Source organism: Lissotriton vulgaris, chromosome 8 (assembly GCF_964263255.1).
Source record: "Lissotriton vulgaris chromosome 8, aLisVul1.2, whole genome shotgun sequence".
Taxonomy (NCBI): domain Eukaryota; kingdom Metazoa; phylum Chordata; class Amphibia; order Caudata; family Salamandridae; genus Lissotriton; species Lissotriton vulgaris.
The window spans coordinates 37381983-37394884 of NC_141696.1; the positions used below are offsets into that span (position 1 = coordinate 37381983).

Here is a 12902-nt window from a genome sequence, read left to right on the forward strand (position 1 = left end):
GAAGCAGGTTACACCAGCATGGCAACAACACACTTTCCATATTTGGATATCAGTTTCACATTATGGGAGTGTCACTATGCATACCAAATATGAGTAAGGCCTAGCTGGCTCTACACTCTGTCACAGCTTGCTGATTTTAAAGGGCCAGTCTGTTTTACAACAAGGCTACTTTTTAACCTATTTCCAAGGATAGTTGTTCTAGTTCCATCCTCATCTGCTCACCCTGGCTCAACGCTGTTCTTGCAAGCATGTACAGCTACTTTCCTGTTCTTTGCTTCTAACCACATCCTTCATCTCTGCAGGTACCACTGCTCTCATGCTCTGGCTCACACTGCAAAGGTCATCCTATGAGCAACACAATAGTTTTCCTATGCAAGGTCATGCAACATAGTGTATTGTAAATTTCCACTTCAACTGCACTAAGTAATAATGGCCCAAATGGATGAAAGCAAGGTAATCATGCTTAACTAACTCTTTTCGTGCTCACAGATAATCATGAGGTTCACACAAGCAAGATCTTACCAATTCCAGGAGATCCAAATCTTCTGGGGATTCAAGGTGCACATTCACTGTGTGTATTTCAACCCACGCGTTATCTGTGTTTCTGGGGTCATCCAGGTAACCTTTGTACACCTGCAAGGGTCAAATCAACAAATGGTCTGGTGTTACATTGGCAATAACAGACCTAAGGACTGGTTCCTCTGGGACCCCATCTTGTCTCCCCTCCCAACTGGCTCGTCCCACTTAGTGTTCACCCTTTTTTTTGTGTCAGCACAGGCTTTACTGCTTCCAGTCTACTAAGATAACCTTCTGTGCTCTCATCGCTTTAATCCTGCCTGTTTGCACTGTAAAATATGCACTTATTGATGGATTCTGCCTGCTTTCATCGAATCATTTGCCAGAACCCCAGCATCCTTGCTGCATCTATGGCCTAGACTACTACACTATACTTTTACGGTTGCATACAGCATTCTTCTATCCTATTTTGTGGCTTGCGTACTGCTTACCTTCCTCTTCACTTGTGACTTGTGTTTGTATATTGCACCATATGTATTTCCCTCATCGCAGGTTCCTACACCCTGCAAACTTTCATCATCATTTACCATGTTTATGATTTTGCCTCCTTATTTCATCTTGTGTATTTTATTCTTGACTGTGCCCATAATTGCTTGTGTTCTTTGATTATACTTGATGGCACCAAACAACCGAGTGCCATCAAAAGGCATGTTCATGAAAAGGTAGAGGTTCTGAGCCAGGCGTGGCACCTAAGGGCCATGTCTGGTCCTTCTTGATATGGAACACAAGCGACTCAGGACTGGTTTTGCCCTTGTTATGGGCTCATCAGCCAGGCACAGCTTGCATCTTGTGATACAGTGTGCATGGGACCTGCGTCTGGGCATACCTTTCCACGTAGGCCAGGTGTTTTGTCAATTTCTGCTTCTGGTACTAAAACAACTTATCCCTTCTGCAGCAGGGCACTACCTCCTGGTGCAGGATCTGAAGATGGTGTCCTGGAGAAAAATAGTGTTGGGGGCTGTTGGAGAAAGGGTAGGAAATATTCCTTGTCTATGCTTTGTAGGACCCAGTGGTTTGAAGTAATAATCTGCCAAGCATGAAGAAAAGAGGATACCCATCCTCCAACTGGCATCAGGTGGGCCATCACAGAGTAACTAATGAGATAGTCTAGATGGAGAGGAGAAAGAAGAGGAGGAGAATGAATCTTGGACTTGTTGATAACATACCTTGCCTCTATTTCTGTCCTGAAGGACCAGAGGGTTCTACTGTGTGTGACTGGCTCCATCTTCACTGAAAGGCTCTGCCAAAGGTCTTGGGTCATTAAAATGAGCAAAAAACCTTAGAGTCCCAGTGAGAGATTGGGGGGGTGCTAGAGGGTGCATGGCAAGATGACTGCGCCTTAGTGCAGCTCTGCCAGTTGAGCCAAAAATCTAATCAATATCCTTATTCCTTGTGAGGCAAACCAGCCCATCTGGTGAGCTAAGGGGTTGGGAATTGCACTGACGCTGCTCAGAAGGAAGTGAAAACCCTGTGGCACACCTAAAAGCGGCGAAACGAGAGTAAGTTGCAGAGACTGCGGTACAGACAACATGGCGGCCATGACTCTTTTCTGAGGCCTTCGGAAGTGGAACTGCGGGCCGATGCTCCTCAGGCCCTGATCACTGCAAGGCGAGCATACGGAGGTGATTGGGGCGCCGAGGGATAGCCGTGGAACAACGGAGCATTGAGAGTGGGCACTGGGCGACCAAGTAGCTGAGGTGCGGAGGCGCTGAGGGCGGCCGTAATCAGATGCTGCCACTGCGCTTTGACGATAAGGAGGGCTGCTAGCCCCGTGAAATTACACCGCGGGAAACGACATGCCGCTGCTGCCATGATGAAACGGTGTAGCTCACAGTATCGATAAAGTGACGTCCAGCAGCAATTGAAGTGAGGCCTGGGCAGCCCGTCTGCAAGATGCAGACTGCCAAAACGCCTGCAGGGGAGGACAGCTGCCTCGTGGACCCCGGTTTCAGGAGGAAAAATTTGCCTGCCGGATGCAACAAAATTAAGTGCTGCATTGTGTGAATCCTGGCCTTCTTAGATAGCTGGGTTGGCTGTGGTGACAAAGAAGAGAAGGATGCGAGGCTGCCTGTGGAAACCCTACAAAAAATATAAATAAATAAAATAAAATCAGACTGCGCCTGGGACGGAGCATCAGGCATGGCTGTAAGCAGAGTGCGGAGGCACCATTTTTTATTTGGTAACCCTGGCCCCCTACAGCAGTAGCGTACTACTTAGTGGAGAGAGAGTGAACAACAGCGGTCCCATACAGCGTGAGCCAGTGACACATAGAGACAGGTAGCTCCCTAGGTGTGAGCAGAGCATAGCAGCGGCTTTGCTATTGTGCATCGTGCTGTGAGATTGAGATATACAGTCCCAGAGTCAACAGAACAATTTCAGTATTGGAGTTGCTGAAGGTGAGGTGAGAGCTAGAAATTCAGGACATAGTCCAAGTGGCATGCTAATGAAATGTGCTTACTAGCAGATCGAGTGACTACTCATGGGAATGCAACAACTTGAGGCCAGGTGGTGTAAGCCCGCTGAAGCCTAACCTAATGTGTAAAACATCATAGGTAGTGCTGCAAAGGATTGTAAAAGATGGGCAAACCAGATAAAACGCAGCCACATCTCACATTTAAAGCTAGCAGGCCACAGCAAAAGACAGCATCGGATTCAGAGGTGGAGACCCTGTCAGATGCCACCCCTACGTTGGAGTCCACACTGCATGCGATGCAGCACAGTTTGCAGACAATCGATGGGGAGATGGATGCATTGAATTTGCGGATGGACAATATGGCAGCCAAGTTAGACAAGAAAGTTGCCAGACTGGGAGAGGCGGAGAAATGTGTTTCAATGGTGAAGGATGGGCTGCATATAGTGTCAGACACAATGTTAAATATGGAATAAGTGCTGGCAGATACACAGGCTAAAAATGAGGATTTGGAGGCGAGGTCTAGAAAAAATAATGTAAGAATAATAGGGCTGCCAGCATCAACAAATGTAGGCAAAATGGAGCCCTATGTACAGAAGCTTCTGCAAGAGATTTTTGGTACTGATAATCTATCCCCAATGTTGGTAGTAGAATGTGCTCATCACTCACTTGCGGTGTGCTCGAATCCAGGTGCCTCGCCTCGCCCCATAATCGTGAGATTGCTGAATTATTGGGATCGGGACATAATTGTCAGGCTTGCACAAGAGAAGGGGCAGATCACACATCAAGGGAACAACCTAGCATTTATCCCGGATTTCACTACTGCGGTGCAAGCTACTAGGAGGGAGTTCCTCCAGACAGAAAAAATACTGCTAGCTGAGGACATTCAATATGCCATGCTATATCCTGTGCGTTTGAAGATCGGACTGGAAGGGGCATCCAAGAAATTCATAAACCTGTGAGCGGCCATGGAACACGCGAAAAGTCTAAAAAAACGCAGGCGGGAAACTACTGCCGGATTTGAGGAGGAGCACTGAGGTTTGCAGTGTGACAATGGGCTGCAAGGACTGCAAAGAGATTCATGCGGGACTAATATAAAGTTCAGGGCTCCAAGTCTTATATGATGTACACAACTAAAGTATGAGCAAGTTGTGGTAAACACTGTAAAAGGGACGAGGGGCACGAGAATGTGAACTGAAAGTTGTATAATGGTGTTCTCCTATATGCCTTATCGGAGGGACGTGGATGCCTTGTCGGGTTATGGATAAGCTCGACCACCTTCCATTTACAATGGGAGGCAAAGAGCACTCTTGTGTTCCAATATGGGAATACCCCTGAGGTTTTTATGGGTTAACTGGGTGTTTAGCTGCTCAGTTATCGTAGTTCGGTTGTCTTTAGCAAGTTGGGGTGCTGAAGTGGGTGGGGGAATTGAGGAGGTGGGGTGGGACATGGCAGACTCAGGAGGGATTGATGTGAAAAGCACAATTTTGTATGCTCTGGTTACACTTGAATATCTCATGGAATGCATTGTGGCAAATATTAGATTGGACAGGTCTGGGTGATAGTATCAAGTTAATAACTTGGAATGTTCAGGGGTTAAACAACCCCCAAAAGGTCTGTAATGTTGGATAGACAAGATGTAGAGATTGCGTGCCTCCAGGAGATGCATTTAACTAAAAATTATGAATGGAAGGTAAGAACCTGCTGGGCCACCGTGAGTATTGCGTCCTCCTTCTCCTTTTACTCCAGGGACACATTGCTTTTGATTAAAAGGATACCTTTATCAAGTCCGGAGTGGATGAGGAGGAGAGTGTTCTGTTGGCACTGGGTAAGTAGGGTGATACATTGATTCTCCTAGTTAATACCTATGGGCCGAATATTGACAATCCTGCTTTTTTTAATGATGTGTGGAGATGCATTGCATCATACCGGCCAGCGGTCGTTATATGGGGTGGTGATATGAATGTATGTCTAGACTCTAGAATGGACCAATCTAATAATGTGGAGGGACGAAGTAAACAAGCTGCAATGTTCTTGGGGGAACTGATCGAGGCAGAAGGGCTAGTGGATGTATGGAGGGCCCAGATTCCAGACGTGAAGTAAGGCACATTCGTGTCAACATTACATGGTTCATGGTCCAGGTTGGATTATTGGCTAAAGTCAGGAGGCCACCGTCTTGGGCTATTTCAGTTAAGCATCTTGCCCGGATGTTGTCTGATCATGCCCCAGAGATACTTACACTAAAGGTGCTGACGTGTATCAGACCCCATCCCAGCGGCGATTGCAGCCATCTTTACTGATAGATATCTTTTTTCGGGCCAAAATAAGGGAGGCAATTGTTAACTTTTTCTCAGAATATGTTGGCACAGTGGAAAGTGTAGGCACCATGTGGGAGGCGTTTAAGGTCACCATAAGGGGGGAATGCATGAGCTCCCAAGCGGGAGTGTTAAAAGACCTACGAAATAGGATGTAGACCCTAGTTGACAGAATCGGCAAGCCGGAACATGACTACGAGAGGGACTCCAGAGCTGACACTTTGGCCCACATAAGGGAACTTGTCAGGGAATACAATGAAACAGCGGAACAGGAGTTATCGCATAAATCCCGGAGGTCAAGGGCAAGATACTATGGTGAGTGAGGTAGGCCTAGCCATTCATTGGCACATCAATTAGCGTTACCTAGGGGAGATGAATACAAAACAGCATTGCTAGATGAAAGAGAGGTTGTCCAGTACTCTGCCCCTGAGGTAAGTACAATTTTAATTGACTATTATTCTAAACTGTATGAGTCCAAGCAAACAGCTCCGGAGGACAAGATTGTGAATCATCTAGGTGATATCGCCTTGGGGTGGTTATCGGATGGGCAGCATGAGTATCTGACCCAACCTTTTGATGTGGAGGATGTAAAGGCAGCTATATTGGCATTGCCCATATTTGGGGCAGCTGGAATAGACGGGTTATCCAGCGAATTCTACAAGGCTTACCGTGAAGAACTTGCCCCACAATGATTGCAGGTGTACACCGAAGCATATGAGGCAGGAGTACTGCCCCCCATCTCTCAGTGAGGCTTTGTTGGTCACACTTTTGAAGCCTGATAAAGTGGATAACAAGTGTGACTCATATAGGCCGCTGTCACTTATAAATATAGATACCAATATCTTAGCAAAATAATAGCATGTCGGCTGCAGCTACTGATCCCTAAACTGGTCCTTCATGACAAATCGGGATTTGGCCCCATACATCTACAATACATAATCTCCATACTATATTTGCGGTAATGCCCCATCTAGACCCTGATACCCCAGCAGCAGCGGTGTTGAGTGCTGCCAGAGCTTTCGACTCATTACAATGGGGCTATATGTTTGCAGTGTTGATAAGAATGGGAATGCCACCATTCTTCCTGAAGTGGATAAGGCTGTTGTACACCGACCCACGTGTGAGTTAATTGCTGGGTAACTGAGGCAATCCCAGTCCGTAGAGGCAAGCGGCAGGGATGCCCACTGTCGCTGATGTTATTTGCCTTGGCATTAGAACCATTGGCTTGTAAAATCCATCAGAAGCCTGCAGTTGCTGTATTGGGGTTCAGATAGCCCACTGGTCATCTCACTCTATGTGGATGACATGTTACTATATGTGCAAGACCCAGCTACTCATTTGGCGACCCTGCTGAGAGAGTGTGTCATGTTTGAATGGCAATCAGGGTTGGGAATCAATTGGGCGAAATCTACTATCCTCCCGTTAACAGACAGCATGCAAAAGTTTCAGATGGACTATCCATTATCTTGGGCTGTGGACACAGTGAAAATATGGGTGTGTGCATGCACAGAGACCCTGAAAAGGTACTTAAAATGAGTTATGGGAAGGCGGTGACCGACATTAATGGGGAAAATATCACGCTGGACGCGCTTACCGTTGTTATTGGCGGACCGAATAGCTGTGGTAAAGATTACAATTCTGCCTAAGCTACTCTACTTATTTGTTAACGTACCAATAAAACGTATTGTAGCATTTTTTAAAGCACTGCAGTCCTGTCTGCGGTCATTGGTGTGGGATGCTAAGAAACCGAGATGCAGTTGGGGCACACTGAACCTACCATTTGAAAGGGGAGGCTTTGAGGCACCAGATATAGGTTTGTATTACTTATGTGCTCAGGCACAGTTTGCACAATACTAGAGTTTTCCACAAAAATATTGGCCGCATTTGGGGGTTGTGGCGGACACAGTACATCCCACACCGTTGATGGCTAAAATATTATATTCCTGCGAGGGAAGTCATAGGAAGGAAATCAATCCAGTTGATTATAAGTTTTAGGCATGGAATGCGCTCGCCATGCTTACTGGGAGAGATCTCATATATGCGCCAGGTCTGCACATTGAGGGCCACCCGAGAATCCCGGTGGCGCGACAGTGTGGGGCACTGGAGATACTACAGACAGCGGGGATTGTCAAGCTAGCGGATATGTGCAGAAATGGCACGTTTATGCCGCTAAATGATTTTCAATCAGGGCAACCATACAAAGCAATGCATGGGTTCATATATTCCAGGCTGCGCGTGGTGGTGCGTTCATTTAGCCCGTATTTCCCGCAGGAACCAACTGGGCTGAAGGCGCTACAGGCCTTATTGGGCGGCAGCGACAGTAAGGGGCTAATAACTAGAATGCATAATGCATCTCAACATGAGAATGATTGCCCGTGTCATCGGCACTAGATAAATGGAACTTGGTGCTTGTGTCCCCCATGCCCTGGGAGAATTGGGAAGACTGTTGTAAATTGACTAGGGATTTGACTGCTAACTGTAATCTACGCATTATTCATTTTAAATATTTGCACCAAGTATTCTTTACTATGGCACAATTGAGGACGTTTGAGCTACGAGAGGGTGACAGATGTTCACGCTGTGGGCGTGATGGGATGGACTCTATACATCTAGCGTGGGAGTGTGCAGTAATAGCGGAGTTTTGGAAGAAAGCGGCACAGACACTAACTGAAATGGGATAAGAAACAGTTCATTGCACACCAGAGATCTGTCTACTGGATATCTCAAAGGACTTTAACCATGCAACAGGCGTATAGTTGCCGTTGCCACTCTATTTGCAAAGCGGGCTGTGGCCATGAGCTGGAACACTAGAGCTGCTCCAACATTGATTAAATGGGTCAAAGATCTTGTTTTCTGTAAGGATCAACTGAATGTCTATGCAGAGGAACTACCAGAAGCCTCTAGGCCTAAGGATTTTTGGTCACCGTTCACGATGTACTTGATTAATCACACTGATAAGATGTAATTTTGTATATATAAACAAGTTGTTGAAACTTAATGGAAGGATGTTAACTGATGCCGCACTCTGGGACGCCAATGACAGAGTAATGTTGTGTATTGCCTTTTTTATGGGTCTGCAATGTGAGTTTGGTCAAAGAAAAAAAAAGTCCCAGAGAGATTTCTTTAGTTCTGACAAAAAGCCACTTCCCATCAAACGGCATGTCCATTAAAGTATTTTGCACATCTGCCAAGAAGCCAGTAGAGCAGCATAGCCAGGTATGTCTTCTCAAGCTAACAGATGAACTTGTGGTCTTGGCAACACACAGTCCATTGTGTTCAAGCCTACCCTGATGATGTGGTGAGAGGCATCTTGTCCATCGCGGGCTATTTCTTCAAAGTGGTCCCTTAGGGTGTTCTGCTGGGCACCAAGGATGCCAAGGGCAGGGATATAGCAACCCAGAAGACAAGTGGCATTCAGAGAGCAAAATACTAGGCTTCCTGCACATAAGGACTTTCCCTCCCACACCTACCAGTTTATTTGACTCTCTGTTGGGGGTCGGTGCCATCATAAACAGTCCTCATGTTAATCGTTGATGGACATCTTTCCCTATGGCGGGGCTTAAAACCTGCCATTTAGGTGGGACCATGTCCTTAGCATTGCACCAAAACAATCTGGAGAGCAAAATCTTTTCCCCTCAGAGCTGAGGAAAGAAGCTCTGGAAAAAATATAACTGACGTCAGGGTACCAAGGTGAGAGATGTATGGTTCAAGTGAGGTCACCACAACTCTGGTGTTGAGTTGGAGCTCGCATGGGAGATGTTAGATGTTTCTGGATCAAGGCTGGCACCTGGGATAGTCAAAGGTGAGGAATCTGCAGGTAGAAGCATTCATCAGAAAGGTAGTGCATGCTGCAGTAAAGAACAAACAACAGGACCTCTGTGGTGTTCTCACTTTCTCTCCCCAACAATGGACTTGGAATTCATTGTTTTAACTGCTGCAGGCTTCATAGAGCTGCCACCATTCCAGCCCAGTGTGTGATGATGTATCAGTGGATGGGGTCTTTACTATGCAATGCTTGATTTACTAGTGCACAAGATTGGTGCTCTGCAGTGCATGTTTGAATCCTTGCTCCTTGGCACATGCTCAGTATAGGGAACATGCCTAGTGGTGAACTATCAGCTCTCATCAAGCTCACTGTTTCACCAAGCACCCTGATGTGAATGGTACTGTGTTGAGTATGTGACCTTTGTCTACACTCATGCCTGGTGCACTGGGACCTGCATCAACCAGGGGCAGCAGCTGCCAGAAACTACTGCAGAGCTGTTCATGTAGACCAGAGGGCGAGTTCTGGAGCAGAGGGTGAATGTCCGTGAGCTCTGAGGTGCCCTGGAGGAAGGGCCTGAGACTCTGCTCACTAATGTAATTATAGCTTGGTGATGCCAGTAAGCACAACCAGTTGTGCATGTGATGTGGGTGATAAGTGATCTTTATGGGAAAGGGATTTGGGCACGAGGCCTACCTGTGATCATTGGGAAAAAGATTTTGAAAGGAAATATATGGACACCCTGTGTCAATAATGCCCCCCCAACCTCAAACTTTGTGCAGCGTCTTGCTACCATATAATTAGGTTTCATGGCCATATAGGGGTGACATCAGATTTATGTGTCTTTGTATACATATTCACCCCTCTGCCCTCCAGAAACATGCATTAAAAAGTCAACATTAAAAGCAGCACCTCAGTTCCATTTTCGAGCAGAGCCTCAAACGTTTCCCAGAATTCCTCCTTCAGGATGTCTTTGAGTGTTGATGGCAGCTTCTCATCTGGCCGCAGTCTGCCCTGAAACACAGGATATCACGGGTGAATGGAAGTTTGAAACATTAAAAACGTGCAGTCCATGACACATCCCAGGTGATGAAGGACATGGATCTTTTAAACAAAACCCTTGGCCCTTATTTACGAGGCCTTGCGCCAGTTTTGCGCCGCCGGTGCGTCACTTTTTGTGACGCACCAGCGGCGTACAAAATGGGCCTTGTCGTGCCATATTTAAAAAGTGACGCATCTAGGTAGAGGCGTCACTTTTTAAACCCCTGCGCCACATTATACCTGTGTCAGGTATAATGTATGCAGAGGGGGCGTTCCCCCGCAAAAAGCCTCGTAATGGTGACGCAGTGAAATCTATGAGATTTCACTGCGTCACTTTTAGGATGCTGTTGCGTCAAAATCTTGCGCCTGCCTCACAGCAGGCGTAAGACTGGCGCTAGCCCTTTCACATGGGGCTTTCCCCATGTAAAAGGAAGCATTGCTGAAGTTGCGTCACTTTTGTGACACATTCCAGCAATGCGTCACTTTTGCGCTTACAGATGCGTCAGAAATACTGACGTATCTGTAAGTCTTTGCGACATGATGTGTCATACATTAAATATGACGCATCATTGGTGTCGCAAGGAGTACGCAGTGAAAAGTGACGAATCGCTGTTTTCACGCAGCGATGCGTCACTTTTCATAAATGAGGCCCCTTTTCATTAGCGAGGCACAGGTGAAAATATCTTTAGAAAGAAAGAAGTGCTTATCCTGCCAATAGAGGTTGCTGAGGCAAGAGCTGTTAGTTTTGTCAGTGCTTGTCATAAATGTCAGTATCACAACTGTAGCCATCACTTCATGAACATGAAATCTAACATGCTCTCCTGGATCACTCAACTACTCCCTCTCTCACTCTTCTGAAGTGCTGTGTCTCAATTCTTGCACTTCATCTTCAGTCAGCAATTGGGTATTTCTCAAACCCTATAACTTTAGGACGGTGAAATCAATGGCCCGCACCCCAGCTCTGGAAATAGTTCCAGGACAACTGGGGAACATTTCATCAATTCTTTGGTGTTACTTAATGCAGATGTCTGAATACAATCTATTGCCGGTGTAGCTGGATGTGATTTGTTGGTGGTGACATAAAGTGTTAACCAATTTGGTTTATGACTCTTAAAGGGTTTGAATGGACCTCAAGCAAGCCTTGGTATCATGGACCACTTCTGGCTTCAGAATCATGCAACAACCTTACCAATCATAATAAGGTCTATAGCATGAAAGCATGTTCAAGGGACATATACCTCATGGGCAAGGAAGAAAATCACTGCCTGATTGATAGTGGGGGGTCTGACCTGTGCTGAGTTGTGATAGACTAATGGCAATGCCTATGCATTGCTGCTGAGGTCACAGCAAGCATTTTATTAAACCTGTCATGCTGTGATGCGTTTGCGCACCATGACTCGCCTCTGTATTTTAAACAGGAATCCAGAGGGAAAAGAGTCAGAAGTCTGATGTGTTATGGACCCAAAAACTGTCTACACCAGGGGCTGTATTAAGTATATAGCGCACTTTCACAGCTTGCGCCATGGCACACCTATCAAAGGTGCGGCGGGTGCAAACAGGGACAGTGTGATGTATTAAGAAGAATGCACCGCCCCGGGGCAGTTGCTAACATACACTGCCTGCGGGCAGCGCATTCAAGTGAAATACGGGGCGGTCGCTTTAAAGCTGCTCTGTGTTTTACAGTGCAGGCTGCATGCCACCGGTACACTTAAGGGGTGAGAGACATCCACTTGCAGGCAGGAAAAGTGAGTGCCCCTAGAACCCCCTTTCCCCCTCCAGAGGCCTATCCTTAGGTGGTGTACTGAAAGCGCACCACCTTTTCACTGCGCCTCCTAAGAATATGTTTGCCTCTAAACCCATGTCTATATTATTGCGCAGGGGCAAAATGATTTCCTCATTTGCATGAGGCCACCCTCTCGTAATAGCGCTGTCGCGACATGCGTGCCAACACTATCATAGTATTACATAAGGGGATACACAAGTGTCTGGGGCCCCTTCTGTAATATCATACCATTGTGCCCGGGGAACACACAAAGCTGTGCATGCATGGTAAAGCTGTGTGACATGAAAGCGCTTTGCATTAGTGTCATCTTCTCTTTTCCTCTTGCATGTGAGGAAACATCTCTCCCTGCTAGTGGACTTACCTACCCAGCTTGGGTGCCACCACTACCACCAGTGTCCTAACTAGTGGCTAAATGTAAATTTTCGGTGTGCAGCGGATGAGTGAGAAGCCCGTCCCCAGAACTCTGATTCAGTGTGTGATTCCTGTTATTGCTGGCAGGAGGGAGGGCGGGCAGCAGGCAACACGGACAGTGGGCAGGGAGAGTGAGGACAAGGAAGTCACAATGCGGGCAAGCACCAATCTGTGGTGGGTTCGGAGTAGGAGCAGCGGCCTTCAAGCACAACCGCGCTTATGGACTGCTGCAACTTTATTCAAAAAAGTGCCTCCAAAACCATGTGACAAGTGGAAGGATGATGGGTGCTGAAGGGAAGCAGTACTTGAGCCATGCTCTGCAAGACTGACAAACACAAAAAGTGGAAGTGAAGCTGACACACAAGGACAGATGAGGAGCATGGAAAAGAGAGTGGCGATGAAGTTAACCAGTGGTAAGCAATGCGTAGGCTCTAAGCCTCTTTAGGTTAACAAAATGTCTCAACGGGGCCAACACATGCGCTGTGCCAGGTAAGACTTAAAACTGCCCCTTCAGCTGCAAATGCTTGATGGAGGCGAAGTAATTCACCTCACTAGCTCAGTCAATCAGTGAATGGTTTCAGATTCTGAGTACTTCCTTAGAAA

General features: G+C 46.7%; 1 protein-coding gene across 2 annotated transcripts in view; it reads right to left on the minus strand.

Annotated features, from left to right (window-relative positions):
* The window catches only part of LOC147693338 (transient receptor potential cation channel subfamily M member 2-like), a 623295-nt gene that overhangs the window by 49452 nt on the left and 560941 nt on the right, over nt 1-12902 (minus strand). For both annotated transcript variants that reach the window (XM_086933675.1, XM_086933674.1), the window contains exons 33-34: nt 9977-10078; nt 523-633 (exon numbers count right to left, since the gene is read on the minus strand). In XM_086933675.1, coding sequence (XP_086789801.1) covers nt 523-633; nt 9977-10078 — 213 coding nt within the window. The remainder of the gene's footprint in view (nt 1-522; nt 634-9976; nt 10079-12902) is intronic.